General features: G+C 40.2%; 1 protein-coding gene across 4 annotated transcripts in view; it reads left to right on the forward strand.

Moving 5' to 3' along the window:
• FBF1 (Fas binding factor 1) overlaps nucleotides 1–14179 on the forward strand; it is a 54815-nt gene extending 40636 nt beyond the window's left edge. For 3 of the 4 annotated variants that reach the window (XM_063459032.1, XM_063459030.1, XM_063459034.1), the window contains 6 exons: nucleotides 3346–3531; nucleotides 7717–7893; nucleotides 8860–8997; nucleotides 9723–9861; nucleotides 12653–12750; nucleotides 14003–14179. In XM_063459032.1, the coding sequence (XP_063315102.1) occupies nucleotides 3346–3531; nucleotides 7717–7893; nucleotides 8860–8997; nucleotides 9723–9861; nucleotides 12653–12750; nucleotides 14003–14083 (819 nt within the window). In that variant the 3' untranslated portion in view covers nucleotides 14084–14179. The remainder of the gene's footprint in view (nucleotides 1–3345; nucleotides 3532–7716; nucleotides 7894–8859; nucleotides 8998–9722; nucleotides 9862–12652; nucleotides 12751–14002) is intronic. The other variant, XM_063459031.1, reaches the window with a different exon arrangement.
• The last annotated feature ends 3330 nt before the right edge of the window (nucleotides 14180–17509 follow it).

Consider the following 17509-nt stretch of genomic DNA (forward strand, 5'->3'; position numbering starts at 1 on the left):
TAACGCAGCTGTCCATATCTCTCATCAGACAACCTTCTAGGGTAATTAAGGATATTAAGTAGTGGAAGATGTTCTCCCATAAATTCGCAATGTACGGTATCTTTATAGAGTTAGATTGGTTTACATACACAAACATGGGGCGCCAGTTATTAATGATTGACAGTCTACAGATAGTTTACCCATCAAATGCCTGGATGATTTTTTTGGTACCTGCTCCTGTGTCCCTCTACTCTTATAGTCAAACTAGCATCCAATAAACTTCATTTTAATTGCTTCAGCTGTAGCTTTACATCTACATGCCATTGGTTCAATTTGGAAAGAAAATAGTTGTATTTTCATGTTTTGTCTCTCTTGTACCCCATTTGCTTTATGAAGTCCTTATATTCTACACGCTATCTTCCTTCATATCTGTGACCAGGGCCGGACTGGGAACTAAAAGCAGCCCTGGAAAAAAAATCTATACCAGCCCAATAATGCGTCGCGCCAGCATAGTGTGCCGATATAGAGGTTGAAAAAATTAAATTGAAAACTATTACTCCAACGAAAGAACGCATATAGGGCTTCAAAATAAACAAAAGAGCGCCTTTATTTTAAGCAGACGTACATTTGCATGTAATCAATGTTTCAGTAAAACTACTTTGTCCTATTAAGGACATTTTATTAATGGGACTGAAATGGTGAATGTATGCAGTTGCACAACTGAAAAAAAAATGAAGTGATCTTGTTCATTTTGAAGTCCTATGGGTACGCTCTTCACTTTGAATATGTTATTGTGCTGGCGTATGCAGCAAGACTAGGCCAGTACGTGCTCATTACATATATATATATATATATATATATATATCAATTACATTTATGTGCGTATTATGCATATATAAATGTATATTAATATATGTGTAAATATTATAGGCATAATTATATATGTTACTAATACACACATCAATATACATGCATATATATATGTGTGTGTGTGTGTATTACTGTCAGGATCACATTAATTACGTCTCCAATTGTCTCCTTTTTGTCTCTTACAGCGACCCTTGTGTATCTTTTACTTCATCCCAGCCCCTGTGTGTTTCTTTTTACCCTTCTCCAGCCTCGTATTTCTCTTTCCCCCAGCCCCTTTGTCTCTTTCTCCCCTTCCAAATCCAATCTGTGTGTCTCTTTCAAACTCCAGACTCTGTGTGCCTCTTTCTCTTCTCCCAGCCACTCTGTGTCTCTTTTTCCCCCAGCCCAGCGTTGCCTCCCACAAATCTTGTGTCACTTTGTTCCACTTCCCTTCTGTATGTCTCTTTGTCCCCCCAACAAACCTTCTGTATGTCTCTTTCTCCCCTCTCCTCCCTGTGTCTCTCTTCCCCATCTCCTCCCTGTCTCTCTCTCTTACCCTCTCTTTGTCCCCCTTCCCCTGTCTCTATTACCCCTCTGTTTCTTTGTCCCCTTATCCCCTGTGTCTCTCTATTACCCCATCTGTCTCTGTGTCCCCCACTTCCCCTGTGTCTCTCTATTACCCCTCTATTTGTCCCTCCTTCCCCTGTGTCTCTCTATTACCCCTCTTGAATCAGCCAGAACAGAAGATAATTAATTGTTTATTGCATGTACCCTTTTGATAGTAAAATAGTTTTATACAACGGTTTTGTTTCTGCCAATCATTTCTACATGAAGAGTATGATACAATTATAATAAATATAAGGAAATTGTTCAGTGTACGCACACAAATATACTTTCACTGTAAGACAGGTACACACCCAGGGCCAGATTTGCCATTAGGCAAGTGCCTTCGTACACCACACTAATATGAGGCTCTTTCCACCACAAAATGCTATATAACACTGCTACTCACAGAAACATTGATGTTATATAAACTATTTAAAAAAAATTATAATATAGATGTCCATCACATATACTATAATACATATACACATAGATATGTGTGCTCTGTAGCCTGACTCCATACACACATTCATACAATGTATACTGGAAGACCGAAAGCTACAAACACATTCTATATAAGGCATACCGTAAGACAGATGACAGATTCAGACAGGCACACACCTATGCTGTATGTAATTTGCACAAGAATGTCCTACATACAGTAATTCAAATACACACATGCGCGCACACACACATTCTATCTAAATTACACATGGCAAGACAATTCTATATCAGGTGTTACCCCATCCCCTGTGTCTCTATTACCCCTCTAATTGTCGCCCCTTCCCCTCTGTTTCTTTGTCCCTGCTGACCTTGTCACATGAGGACTGAGGGAGGGGGCGGAGCTAACTACCATGCTCCCTCGCGGTTCCAATAATTCCCAGCTCAGCTAAATCATCGAGTAATCACTACTCTATGATGTGTAGATGCTGGGAATTATGAGAACCGCGAGGGAGCATGGTAGTTAGCTCCGCCCCCTCCTTCAGTCCTCCTGTGCTGACAGCTATGATGCTGTCAGTATCAGTGAGTGTATCGCCAGATCGCTTAGGCGGCTGCCCGGCACACTCACTAATACTGACAGCAGTACAACTGTCAGCACAGGAGATGGGGCCACCAGCCGCAAGGTGAGTATCCCCCTCAGAGTGTGCCGCCGGACCGGCCACCCGGCGGCACCGACATGCGGCCAGCGGCCGCGATATTATTAAAAACGGCTGCAGGGCTCCCTCTCTATAGGGAGTAAGAGCTCTGCAGCCCCCAGGTACCGCGGCCCACCGGGAAATTTCCCGGTATCCCGGTGGACCAGTCCGGCCCTGTCTGTGACGGTAGCCACCATCACTGGGGATGGAAGACATACACTATATTCCTCTTGTGTTTTGGTCACCCTGTGCCCAGTATTGGTGCAGGCATGTTGAGTGTATTGCTTGTCTGTGCCTCTCCCCCTCCCCCTTTTTCTTGTCCTATTGTTTACCCAGCAGAACATTGTCCCAGGGACACTGCCAGACCAGTTTAATCTAGCTGCTTTGTCCCTCCTCAATCTCCCATCAGCCCTTGCTATTGTCTGACCCCACCCTTCCTTGCTATTGTCAGAACATTTTTACACTTTCCTGAATGGATTCCCTATTTACTAAATTGGAGTCTCTGCTCACATGTTCAGCTGGCAGGTTTTTATGATTTGCTCAGCATTTATCCCATTACGTCAGCCTTCCCAGGGTTCCTGGTTAGAAGTGATTGACAGGTAAAGGTTGGTAGTCCAGGAGCAGGGAAGTACACACCTGCACTTTCAGGAGGTTTAGTGTAAGAACATTTCTATTAGACAATGAATAGAAACACAGGGGCTTCTGAAATATAGTACTGACAAAGATAAGTCGCAGGTAGACCCCTTTATGCTATCTGTTCCATCTCTCATTTCCTCAGAGCGCCCTTCTGGAGGAGCAGCAGTCTGTCATGATGCGTTGTGCTGAGGAACGCAGGAAATTGGCCGCAGAGTGGTCTGAATTTTACACTCAGCACAAACTAAGCAAGGAGCGGGCAGAGAAAGATGTGAACAGAGCTCTGATGTTGGAAACTCAAAGAGAAGGCACAATCATCAGCCTGGCCAAGGTAGGTAGACAACACAGGCCAGAGGTCAATATCTGCCGGCATTATTTATTATAGGGATTCTAGGAAGAAAAAGCAAATCCTGTCCCTATGTCATCAGGTAGTAATACATATGAACAACAAAAAAACTATAGCCACTAGTTATTGTTTGTATGGAATTAAGTGTTTTGTAGATGTTTACAATCAAGAGATTCTTAATGTTGGTGAGTCTGAGTGTATAACAGAACTCAACAGCAATAATACTCACAGTAACGTGTTTTTAAACTACAATAAATCTGTTAAGATATCAGTATGATTAAATAAGAAACCATGTTCTTGTTCTAAATAAGATTCTTATTGCATAATATGTTATTGGTAAGTAACGTAAAATTTCTCAGAACAGCCCCAAGAGCTGCGCACGCATTCAGCCGGTCTCATAGGAAAGCAGAATCATGCAAGCGCCTCTAGCGGCTGTCAGTGAGACAGCCACTAGAGGATTTGAGGGCTGGATTAACCCATTTATAAACATAGCCGTTTCTCTGCTATGTTTATAAAAAAAATGGGTTAACCCTAGCTGGACCTGGCACCCAGACCACTTCATTAAGCTGAAGTGGTCTGGGTGCCTATAGTGGTCCTTTAATTAATTCCAGCCCCCCAAAATTACAGCATTTTAACACAAATTTTACAGTTTAATAATGCCTTCCATGCATAAAATCATATAGTAAAATAATAATAAACACAATGTACAGTAAATGAAATGAAAATATAACTTCACTTAACCTGTAATTATGTTGGTGGCATACGTGGAAAGGAGAAGAGAAATGATTTTTTTGAATGGGGTAGGTAACTGTTCTTCTGGCATTTAAATGTGTCTAATTGAACATGTTTGTGGCATGATTTGTTCGGGGACCGAGGATCGTTCGCGTACCGAGACGTTTTTTGCTCGAAATTTGTGTTCGACTTCCGAATTGTTCGAGAAAGGGACTGTTCGAGTTCAGAGGTTCCATTGTATATATATTTGTGATCGGAAACATGATAGTAGTATGTATTAGTTATTGGTGGTGATAAGTCGCTTGTGGTGTGCCGAAACCGACGTACAGGTAGGCCTGTAAATAAAAGAGGGCCCACCAATGAGAAGAATGGAATAAATAATTTAAATACGGGGTGCGGTGGTTGGGATGACCGGAAACATAATGGCCCAGGTAAAAGGGGGGATAGGGTTTTTATAGGACAAACTCCTTCCACAAATACAGGCCTTTGGCCTTAAACTTGTGGTCGAAACATGATAGTAGTATGTATCGATTAGTGGTGGTGATAAGTTGATTGTGATGTGCCGAAACTGACATGCAGGTAGACCTTTACAAAGCTAAACTTTAAAAGTTTTCTAAGTTATTTCTCAGGTTGGGGGATATATGTTATAGATTGAGGATTTCCATCGCCCAAGTATCTTGATTATATGCACTGAGTTGACAATAACAGAGGATGCAGATGCTGCCCCTATCCTGAAGGAATGGCCAGGAAACGATGCTGGATTGCAGTCCAGTCTCAAAAGTAGAGTCCTTATATAAAATACAAAACTGGAGGTAGTAAGTGGATAGCCTTAAAGTAAGAGTAGAGGTGAAATAGGTGGGTAGGTAGTCAGGTTGTGTGTGTGCAAGTTTAATTGGATTTGTGGTGGAGAAAAGGTTTACAAAATTAAGTGGCACTTCAAATAAAAAAAATGTGTCCAATTGGGTAATGCACTTGAGGTTCCCGTGGCAACTTCAAGTATTTCCAAATTGCGTTAAGCCTACTGTTGTCTCTCCGTGTTTGATATATGATCGAGTATCAAAATTCTGCTGTTTCTGATGAATCTATCATACAATTTAATTTATTATCGATGTACAGTGTTTTTTCTTTGACCTACTTCACTGCCACCAATTAAAATACTCCACTTGACTCTGCAATTGTGTAAATCGATTTGTTCTCTACATGGTAGTAACCAGGAATTGTACTCAAAATAATAATAGAAGCTTATCTGCAAACTTTAACCCCTTAAGGACGGAGGCAATTTTACAAGTTCTGACCAAAATAAAACCTGGAATTTGGTCCAACTATAATTCACCTCTTTTATATTAAGTGCTCCCACACTTATTATATATAAATTTGCTCAGGAGAAATAGGGCTTTCATTTCAATACTTCAATATTCAATATTTATATAAGGAACACAATTTAATATGTATAAATTTTTTTTTTTTGGCATTTTAACTGTGAATTTTGTAATCCTGTTAAATTTTACTGCAAATAAACATATATTTGTATGCTGTGATGTCCCACGAATACAATGATGCCCCCCATGTGCTGGTTTCATGGTGTTTTGAAAAGGGTCGAATAATGAGCTTTCAGTTTTTACTCGTTGACCGTTTTAACACGCCTGATTGTCTTGCTGGGCCCATGTTGCCTTTTAAAGTGTAGGGCAGCCGTGGAATGAATATTGCATACCATTTACAAAAGTAGGCAACCCAGGGTATTCAAAATTGGGTACGCCCAGTATTTTTTTAGTAGCCACTTAGTCAGAAACCCTGGCTGAAGTTAGTGTTCATATTAGATTTTTTGCATTTTTCACACAAAAACTGCCATTTCACAGATGGTATCATTGTCATTCTTTGTTTTACTGCTCTAAAACACTCGGATTTGTGTTCAAAGTTGTCTCACAAGTGCAACAGTACTCCCCAAGTACAGGTTTTAATGGGTTTGGAAAGTTACAGGGTCACATATAGGGCTTGCAAATTAAATTCTCTGAACTATCTGCATGGGTTATCAGGCAGGTCCCTTAATATATCATTAATAAAATAACATTATGTGTTATGTAAAAATAATACATAAATATACACGCAGAATGAAATTTGGTAGGGCCGGATTTGCACAGGGAGATTGCCTCAGTTGTCAGGCAGTCCCCCTGATCGGAATCACCGCAGAGGGTAATTATTCTGGCTCCTGGGAGGGAACGATCATTAGGGCGTGCTATACCGCAATAATGGCGTTAAAGCCCCCCATTTGCAGGATGGCATAACAAGCACTAACAGCATGAAGGGCTCAAAAAAATGATTCTGTGGCACATCGCTGTAGAATGATCATTACAGTTTTTTTTTGTTTTTTTTTAACTCTACGGCTTTGATCAAGCATTACAAGGAGTCCTCCTCCTACATTACCATGATTATATACGATGACCTAAAATATGCAGAGCAATTTTGGGCACCAGTTTTAAAGAAGATTTTTGTAGAACTGGAAAATTTGCAGAATTACAAAATTAGTAATGGGGATGGAACATTAGTTGTGAACAAAGGCTAGAAAAACTACATTTTGTTTTCTTTAGAAAAAGAGACACCTCAGAGAGGATTTGAAGGCACAATACAAACATGTGCTATTCTGTTCATTAGCAGGAATATACAACAGATCAGACTGGAAGAAAGGTGATTTCACTTACAGCAGAGGAAAGGGTTCCTTACGGTAATTCTCTGCCTACAGAGGTTGTCATCAGATTCTATAGATATTATTAGATATTGAGCTGTATTCCTGGCACTATAGCTCCCTCTGCCTCCCCCCTCCCTCTCGCCCCTTTATTTACTCACCTTATCCCACCGCCGGTGTCCCTCGGAGCTATGTCGACGCTCTGCCCCCTACGACGTCCCACCCCCTCTGACGTTCCTATAGGGAAAAATCTGACATAGCGTGAGGACGTCGGACGTCAAATAATGGACCAAAGGTCCGTTTCAATCCAGGAAGCCATCCAGTGGCGGTCTGGTAGACAGCCACTGTGGGTAGATTTAGTGCTGCAATGTAAACATTGCAGTTTCTCTGAAAATGAGCACTAAGTGCAAAAGGGACACTGCACCCAGACCACTTCAATGAGCTGAAGTGGTCTCGGTGCCTATAGTGTCCCTTTAACCCCTTAAGGACCAAACTTCTGGAATAAAAGGGAATCATGACATGTCACACATGTCATGTGTCCTTAAGGGGTTAAGGGATTAAAGGACATTACAAATTAATGTATTGGCTTGCAATGTTATTTTGTTTCAAATTTATAATTTTTCCCTGAATGATGTTGTTTTTTTGTGACAGCATTTTAGGACATTAATTTGCTTGTTTCAGGTTGTTAAGACTGTTTAACCATGTGTTGGTTTCTATGAATATCATAAGCATATAACGAGGTCTTATCATCTATTAAGGAACAAGCTGAACTGAAAGTTCAAGCCACTGAGTTACGGAATCGAGAGGAGCAACTGACGCTGGCTAAAGAAGCGGTAGAAAAAGAGAGACAGGAACTGCGACTCGAGAAGGAAAGACTTAATGCATTGGCCTTGCGCGTCCAGCACAGAGCTGAGGAGATAGAGCACATGAGCAAGGTGAAAGAACCAGAAATATCAGAAGCGTTCTTTTTCAAAGTCCTTGCTTTATTGAAGTGGTTGCGTTTTAAACATAGCTGTAGATACTGTATGTATACTGTATTCCAGTGTAATAGAAATTTCTGATTAAAGCCTCTGATTTCAGATTGAGTTAAGTAAAAATTACTTTGTATGCCATCATGATCATCGGGACTTTAAGGGAACACTGCAAGCACCATAACCACTGCGGCATAATGTAGTGATTATGGTGCCAGAAGTGTCCTGACACCTCCCATTGTAAGTAGTCAAACCATTTTATAACCTTTTATCTGGGGTTCGCTGGGCGCCACTTCCACCCTCCATTAACTGAACTGAAAGCTCCTACACAGGGCTTATCTCAGACAGTGAGATTCTATTGTAGACGGGGAGCGGCGCCCAGCAGACCCCAGGTAAGACATCAGATCGTTCTAAAATGACTACTTACAGGGGCTTGGAGGGCAGCGTGTTACTCCTGGCACCATAACCACTACAGTGTGCTGTGCTGGTAATATTGCTTGGAGTGTGCCTTTAAGGAACTTATTCCAAAGCAGAATGTAATACATATTTAAAGGGGCATCATAAGCATTACAACTTATTATAGTTTGTGTTGATGTGTCATGAGTGTATAGGCACCATTCCCTCAGTATTTTGTTCAACTGTTTTTAAACGGTTTGACATAAAAGTGAGACCCTTTCTCGCACGCATGGCATCGTCGGGTGTAAATCCATCTAACCATGGATGCCCGTTTTATCCATGGAGCTCTATGGACATGCTGACTTTACCTCATTAGGTTGTGATGACTGCAAATTATGTCTCTGTTTCAGGTTAGGGGTTAATCTAACCTCTTGTAATTTGTTACTGCAAAAATCATAAATGTATAGCAACTCTGACATCTAGTGGGTGAATTTTGTAGAGCAGCCTAACATTACCCTCCATTCTTTTACCCAGCTGGCTTCTCAGAGATATGAGGATGGAGAAAAGGCATTAGAAGAGGCAAAGAAGGTAGAATCTGAACACCACGTGCGTCTCAAAACAATCCAGCAAAAATTAAGTTGGCTAAGGCAGGAAGAGGAACGTATACACCAGGTGAGGAGTGTGTTCTAAAATGTACGTTTATCATTTTTAAGCTTTTTATTTTCACTTAGGCAGCTCTAAATGCTTAGTGAGACACGTTACAGCTATAGCTTTGACTGTGAAACTTTCAGAAATGATTATAGGATACTCCAATGGCTTTCTACTTCTTCTAAGCTATGGAATTCTGTCCAAGCTATTTACAAAAGTGAGAATTTAAAGTAAATTTCAAATTCAAGGTAGAACTAGCCGAACTGAAAACATTAAGTCAGCTGTGCTTACATCTTGACTACTTTGGTCTTAAATTTGAAATTCACTTATATTTTGGATACATGCGTTGTGTAATATACTCCAAAGACACATTAAATATTAAATAGGATTTCTAACTAAAGTATGAATTGTCAGGAATTTGAAAAAACTGTCAGGAAGTAAAAATACAATTTTCGGCATAAATATCCAAATATGCCGACATGGAGACTCTTTCCACTTCAATGTTTTTTTTCTTCCTAAAATTTTAATTTTACTTTGAATTCTCGGCAAATCACACTTTAATGAATAGGCCAGTAGGTTGGTGATATTTCTTTGGTGTCTGCCATATGTTGTAAATTGGTATAATGTAGTGATTAAATATATAAGACAAACAAGGTATAAAGTATTCGTTAATCGCTTTCCTGCCTCGTTTAATGTTCTCTGCATATTTTGCTTTGTACTTCTTTCTATCATGTTGTGGTTTCTTTCAGCAACGTCTAAACCTGACTAGTCAGAGAAGACAACTTGACAAACTCCACCAGGGACTTCCCACTTCCTCAGCCCTGTTTCCTGCAGTGCTCCAGGAGCCTCATCTAATATCGCAGCTTCCTGGACTTCAAAGTGTTAATGGTAAGCATGGCTGGTACCTGGCTGGACATGTACTGTGTATACACAATCTTAAAACGACTACTAACGAGTGTATTTATTTTAAAGGACACGCAAACTCCAAAACTACAGACATGATTCAGAAAAAAAATGAAAGGAACATTCTAAAAAACAAAACAACTTTAACTTAATAAAACAGTATTAGTGTGTAGATCATGCCCCAGAAATGTCACTGCTTAATTCTCTGACTTTTATGAGTTAAATCACTTTTGTTTCCCCTTATATGGCCCTTGTCTTGACTGTCACAGCCTCCATTAAAAAAAGGTTTTCGTTTTCATTTTCAATTAAATTTACAGCACAGTGTGTTTTCTAATTGAACTTTATTCGCACACAGGAGGCTCATGCAGGAGATAAGAAATTTGAAATGAAACACACTTTGCATAAGGGATGCTAAAAAAAATCTATACACCAAAAGCACTTTTAAGTTAAAGTTGTTTAGGTGCTTAGAGTGTCTCATTAAAGGACCACTATAGTGCCTGGAAAACATACTCGTTTTCCTGGCACTATAGTGCCCTGGGGGTGCCCCCACCCTCAGGGTCCCCCTCCCGCCGGGCTCTAGGGTGTGGAAGGGGTTAAACTTACCTCTTTCTCCAGCGCCGGGCGGGGAGCTCTCCTCCTCCTCTCCTCCTACTCTTCTCCTCCTTGGCTGAATGATTTTCACAGTGAGAAGCACGCAAGCGCCTCTAGCGGCTGTCAATGAGACAGCCACTAGAGGCAGGATTAACCCATTTATAAACATAGCAGTTTCTCTGAAACTGCTATGTTTATAGAAAAAAGGGTTAACCCTAGCTGGACCTGGCACCCAGACCACTTCATTAAGCTGAAGTGGTCTGGGTGCCTGTAGTGGTCCTTTAAGCAAATCTGATTTTTTTCTTTCTTACCATGACATGCTTTTTTTATATTAATATTTCGTAAAGATTTCCTGCATCAAGAAAAAAGTTATGTTCTGCCACATCCCATGAGAATAAATTACCCTAAATCCCAAATGTATGTAGTCACAGGATATTTACCATTTCCAAACATTAACTCTCTCCCCAATAATTTAGATCAGTTTTACAACATAACAAATCAGTTTGTGCCCTGACTTCCCGCCCAAATTATGTATTTGTGAAAAGCAAAATACCTAATGAATTTCACTAGATGCATTTCAATACTACACGTGCAACTGTTTTATCATAGTAGAGTATGCCTCCTCTGTTAGTTTTTACAGTTTATCCATAAGTCACATCATGCTTTAATCTATGCAATTCTCTACTAGATAACAACCTATCCAAACTTTCTAACTAACGCTGAATGTATTGCTATACCTGATTGCTTTATATGAGGGAAAAAAAGGTTGGGGGGGTATATTTTTTCAGTCTCCCGCTGCCACATGATCAGAGTCCACCGTAAGAAAGCCGATCTGCTGCGAAAGGTAACAGGGTTTATATACTGAACACCAGATTTTGTCTGGAGGGACAAAATTCTATTGCAAATGGTCGCATTCTGACCATTATGAATAGTGTCAATTATCTTACGTTATAAAGCCTATTCCAGTCATAATTCGGTCAATCCAACAAAAATCTGTACAATTCGGCCACATGCATTCGGTGTCTGGTTTAAAATCAGTGCTTTTCGCATCTGATTTTGTGTTTTGTGCCTTATTTTTTTGTTTGTTTTTTAATCACCAGAGAAACAGAGATGTGTGACAGGCTGAACATGATGGGCCTGAGTCTTTTTTCAGATCATATTACAATGTAATAATAATGATGGATATTCTTATAGTATCAGGTCTACTATTGTACCTGAGGCTGTAATAACTATAGGTGTGACATTGTAGGGCTAGGGAAGCTAGGGGTTAGTGTGTGGAAGGTTAGGAGAACATACAGCTAAGGGGCTTCTGCCTTCAAGATGCATATCCCAATAATAAGTGTTACAATACACAGTATTGTAAAAGAAGACAACCTCTAAGCCCCATTTAAGGCGGACCTATCATTTTTTTTTAAATTATTATTATTATTTATGCCCCCTGTATCTCAATGATCTACTCCCCTCTTTGTCACTGGCAGTTTTTTTTTTTTTTTTTTTTTTTATAATTCTTTATTTTTGTTGTGCTTTTGCATGAGTACAGGTTTGCTCACAATGTCACAACAACATTAGTAAGCCATCTTAGAGTAATACACGATAAACAAGCATTGGTAAGACATTTGCAGAAACATTGGCAGTTTTTTATGTTTATTATGTTTGCTTTCCTGTGCTGGAATTCAATATCTGAGAGCAGCCATTTTGTTCTCCTCTGCCCATGATGTCAGCTGTTTGCCTTCTGTGTGAATGATTTTACTGATACATTGTAGGTAAATTTGATTGGCTGCTGAAACGGAACCTTGCTTTAAGTTCCGACAATTGTCAAGCTTTGTCAGCCTGACTGCTATACATGAGGAAAAGTAGTACCTACATTTATTTATGTAGTTAAGGAAAACTAGAGCGCACGGAAAACAAAAAAAACTTTAGACACAAGGAGCTATATAGAAACAGATTAGATGAAGACTATTTTTGGTGACGGAACCACTTGAAGCCCCCTTGTCCGATCTAACCTTTCCCTACCTTCATGTCAGGACAGTCACACTCTGCTCTTCAGTCACCAGTCAAGAAAAAAGATATATAAATAATTTAGAAATATACAAAATGAATAACCAAGTGGAAATCAGGAAATTATGAAAATAGTTGCTTTTTATTCAGATGTTTTTTTAAAGTTTTTTTATTCTGTGTCTCTCAGCAGCCACTAGTGTCCCAGGAAAGCGAGAGGATAACCGAACACTGCAAACATCAGAGTTTCAGGCCAAACTTGCACTACTTAAACTCGCTGCACTGCAGGTAAGATGAGTAGAGTCGTCCTTCACAATATGGAAACTTGCTAATCATTTATATTCAGTTTGTGACAATGTCAGGGTTATTTACTAAAATGACAATTGTCGGCAATTCAAAGTGAATTCCAAACTTAAATCCAAAGTAGGTGAACTGGGAGCATAGCTAACTTGAAGAATTCCTCCAGTTAAGGCAATTTTGGCCTTAAATTTAAACTTCACTTTAATTCCCAGCAATTCTCATTTTAGTGAGTAACTATTCACAACTACTTTAGGTTAAACATTGCCATATCCACCAAGCAGATGTTTGAAGGTAAAACCCACTTTTTTTCAATTGCTTTATAAAGAAAGGATATGTGAGTTTATTTACAAAACGAGGATTTTTTTTTTTTAACATTATTTGAGAACGTCAATATACAGTACCGACAAAAATAAGGGTTGTGATAATAAAATTTGAATTGATCTAAGGCAGGAGTGGCGATAAGGTGCCGGCCTACTCTGAAAGGTAGACATTCAGCTCAGAATTATTGTCTTAGTGTGCATACATAACGAAAGAAAGAAAGTCCGACTACAGCCCAAGATAGATGCTTCCATCATCTTAAAATAAAATGCCTTTATTCATATGCAGAGCACAGCTGAATTGGGTAGGGGGAGCACTGGATAGCCTCGAACGCATTTCCTGTCTTAATGGCACTTCATCAGAGTTTCCGAGGAAGTGCTGATTAAGGCAAAAATGCATTAGGGGTATAGAGTGCTCCTCCTGTTGTTTCAGTCATGCCCTGTTTGTGAATAAAGGCATTTTTTTTAAAAAAAGATGATCAAAGCATCTATCTTCTGCTGAAGTTTGGCTTTCTTTTGTTTCTTTGTTTTGGCAGTGGTGGAACCTGCAGATGCTTCTTGTAAATTTCAATGTGCTTCTCATAAATAAAAAACACCTATTTCTGTTGAATTTGGTAAAATTTTTTGTCTTTGTGTAAATACTGACAGCTTCTCTCTAGTCAGGGCCACTAAGAGACACAATGTGCAGGGCTTAATGACGTTAGATTAGTCGGCACAGCACAAGCACATCTGTTGATGTACTGAGGCCACACGTTCTGGGAACTTCAGAGAAGGGACCCCAAATGGTCGGACAATGCCCTAAACTCAGGAGTGTACTGCTGATCCAGGACTTTTGGAATGTATAAAAAAAAAAAAAGACAACACGGATATGCCAATGTCAAGCGGTTGGTTAGGTTAAATTTTTATTTTTTCTCTTCTAACAGGATAAAAACTTTCTGGAGGATGAGCAAATGTTCCTGGAAACCCTCAAAAAATCGAGTAACTCATGGTCACAAGTTGCATGATGGGAAGACGTATAGAAGATGCCCAGTCTGAGACAATCACCAAGACGCAAGAAAAGTCGGCACTGCTCAGCAATTAACTCAACTCCCAGTATATTCATTACTTATTATGTTTTGTATAAATTCTCTATTTTATTTTTTGTATTAAAATGCAATAAACTTTTGTAGCCAAATTCTTGTAGATAAGCATTTTTATTGATTCAAGCAAAAAGACTGTACACAAACAGGGTTATCCAGCGGGTTTGGTGTATAGATCATGCCTCTGCACGGGCTCAAAGGGTATGAACCATAACCACTAAAATTAGTTATCTGCGGTTTAGTATCCCGTTTTAAAGGCATTTTATAAAAGTGCTGATTTCTATAAGAAATTGCCACTTTTTAAATTAATTAATTAATGGAACATCCCCTGGCTGTCAATCAAGCAGCCAAAGAGGTTTGCTTTCTACTTCCGATAGCTTCTCTGAGCTAACGGAAGTGGCTGCGTGCTCTACTTAAAGTTAGCCCAGCCCTTTCATCCTATCATTCCTATCCAAAGTTGGATGCTAATGTACATATTTACTTCCACATTAGCCAAGCCATATCAGAGGGGCCTGGATTTATGCATTGCTTCAGCCCTCGTTTGTGTCAAACTACACAACTGAGGCTTGTCCGTAAGCAGAGAGATATGGCTCAAAGGCTATGCACCATAACCTAACCACTAAAAGGAATTGTCCTGGTTATATTGCTTACTTTGTCCCTTAAACTGTTTGGATTAACCCCCTTACTTGCTTTTGTAAGATCATAGCAACTACAGCACACATTTTGTAATTACTGAGACAATAAGCATGAGAATCTGCCAATAGGTTCTGCTGCTCTCGCCTGTCACACAGTTTCCATAATAGGGGGTGATCCCATCAACATAAAGCTCTGAGGATAAAACTAATTGTTAATACTACGCAGAAGTACATCGGAGGCCTGTAATGGGGGCAGGAGAGAAAGTGCCTGTCAATGTTATTCACAAAAGAATTTAAAGTGAATTTCAGATGTAAGGTCACAATAGCCAAAATGGAAACATTATCTAAGTCTGCTATGCTTTCACTAGAGTTACTGTGGCCTTGAAGTTGAAATTAACTTTGATTTCACACTTTAGTGAACAACCCTGTAAATATCTTAGACATGCAGAGATCTCAGTCTTGCTGCACAGGTCATATCTCTGGAGGTTGCAGAGATAGATGATGGGTGGGTTTCTCAATTTCCCAGTGAGCTCAAGGATAGCTACATCATCCGTTTTATTTATTTTATTTTTTATTCCATCACCACTCATGCCTTTATATAGGTTTTTTCTGGGCCTCGATGCCATCTGCGACGTGGTGTGGGGCATTAGTGACATTACTCCTGGTCGAAGCTACGATGCAAACCGTCATGTGAAGCCATAGTTAAAGATATGGTCATGGAACAGATCCCAGTGAAGTTGCTGACATGGACGTGTCACAGAGGGGGCGTGCCCAGTATACTCTTCCTATTTAAAGCCATTTTCATCACAGAAATACCACTCAGATCTTCCTGTTCCTCTTCTGACTGTGATCCAGCTATTTGACTGGAATTTTACTACATTTTTTAATTTCTCCTGTCTATTAATAAAGATTATCGCCCATGCTGACACTCAGCTATCTGGTTGCCCTGTCAACCTCTCAGGCCTGCAAGTTAGTGGTGTTACTGCAAGGGTGTGCTTAGCTTGTATTACTTGACAATTGTAAAGGTTTCATCTGCTCCCTCCCAGAAAATTATTAAAGGGTTTCCCCCAGCACCATGACCACCAGTGATTTGAAGTGGTCATGGTGCCTGGAGTCTGTATGTGCAGTGCAGTGAAATTCTGCACATACAGTTATACCCTCTGCTGCCTGGAGGTGTAACTCCACCTCCAGCAGCATCACAGGGGTGTCATTGGCCAGCCTATAACTAGAGGTTTGGGCTGGCTAATGTCAATTTTGTGCAATTTTCATTTCACAGAACTGCATTCATTGGCTGAGAGCAGTCAGCTGATTTTCTCAACCAATTAATGGCGATGGCTCAGAATCACATCACCAGAGGACCAGGAAGCCTTAGAGTCTGGCAGGAACCCAGTTAAGGGGGAAGACCATTACTAAGCGGGCTGTAGTGGCTATAATGATTATAGTATAATGATTAAATATATTGGCAATATATTTTTGTTTATCTCCAGTAACTGCATTATATTTGCAACATCAGAACAGTTGTGATGTAGAATTATTAAAAATCTTTATTGAACCTGTATTGAATTATTGCACTAACTCCATTTTAACCCCATACTGACACAAATCCTCCATTTTGTCCTCATAACCTGACTTCTCCATTTTAAAACTACATTACATGACAGAATTTCCCAGCACATCTAACACAATGGACAAATACTGTATTTTCTATAAAGACATGACTAACTCAGGGACTGCTGAATTTCCCCTAACTCGCAACATAGTATAAATTGAAGGCCATGAGAACACTGTAGTAATGAAATGTTCTATTCATAAGAGACCTTGCACCTGACCACAAGACCTGACATCACTGACCGTGTAAAATGACGCTCAAGCCCCTCTTTCCACCGAGTAAACCTCATGCTAAGGGAAATGGCGCTTGAGCCCCTTGTCCCCACCCGTGTCCAAACAATACCACCTCTCGGTGGGTGGACACTTAGCTAACCACTTAGTTTTTGAGCCAATTAATTATATTGATAGGTGGACACTAACCCAGACACTTAACAATTAATCCAATTAATGATGTTTATTTACTGATATCTTGATAATCAATGATGACGCAAAATGCCTCTTAAAAGGGCCTGCGAGCCGTTCTTGCTTCACTTGCCAATAAATTTCCTCTTGCCAATAAGTTATTTTAACCTGAACTCCGTGTGTCAGACTGAATTACTTCAGCGTATATACGCAACTCAATTTTCTTTAATTTGGACAGGAACAGATAGACATTTAAAAATTTTGGTTTACTGCTAAAAAGTACCATAACAACTTTGGCGCCCAACGTGGGGCCCCGGGCTATGTCTGGCCGGTGAGCCGTCCTAAGGAAGACGCTGTTGGACGGAGGAATCCGGGGGGAAGGAAAGGAGATTGATCACCTCCAGGTACACGGTAGAGACTTCTGCAGAGCCACCGGTATGTTCCGGCCCCTTTGATTGACCCGTCCACGTGTCTGTGACTGCTTCCCGGGAGGACATCAAAGACAGGTAATATCTTGCCCGGGGTCTCGTTACTCACTTGTTTACCTGCATTTAGTCTATCTGTTGCCTGGGTGTGTTTGAATTGTTTGCCTGTTTCCCTTTTTTTGGGATAAAGGGGGGGTGGACCTGCGGGGGTTTTGCCTGGGGTCCTTTGTTTGCCTGTTTTCCCCTTTTAGGGATAAAGGGGGGTGGACCTGCGGGGGTTT

Source organism: Pelobates fuscus, chromosome 6 (genome assembly GCF_036172605.1).
Source record: "Pelobates fuscus isolate aPelFus1 chromosome 6, aPelFus1.pri, whole genome shotgun sequence".
NCBI classification, from domain to species: Eukaryota; Metazoa; Chordata; class Amphibia; order Anura; family Pelobatidae; genus Pelobates; species Pelobates fuscus.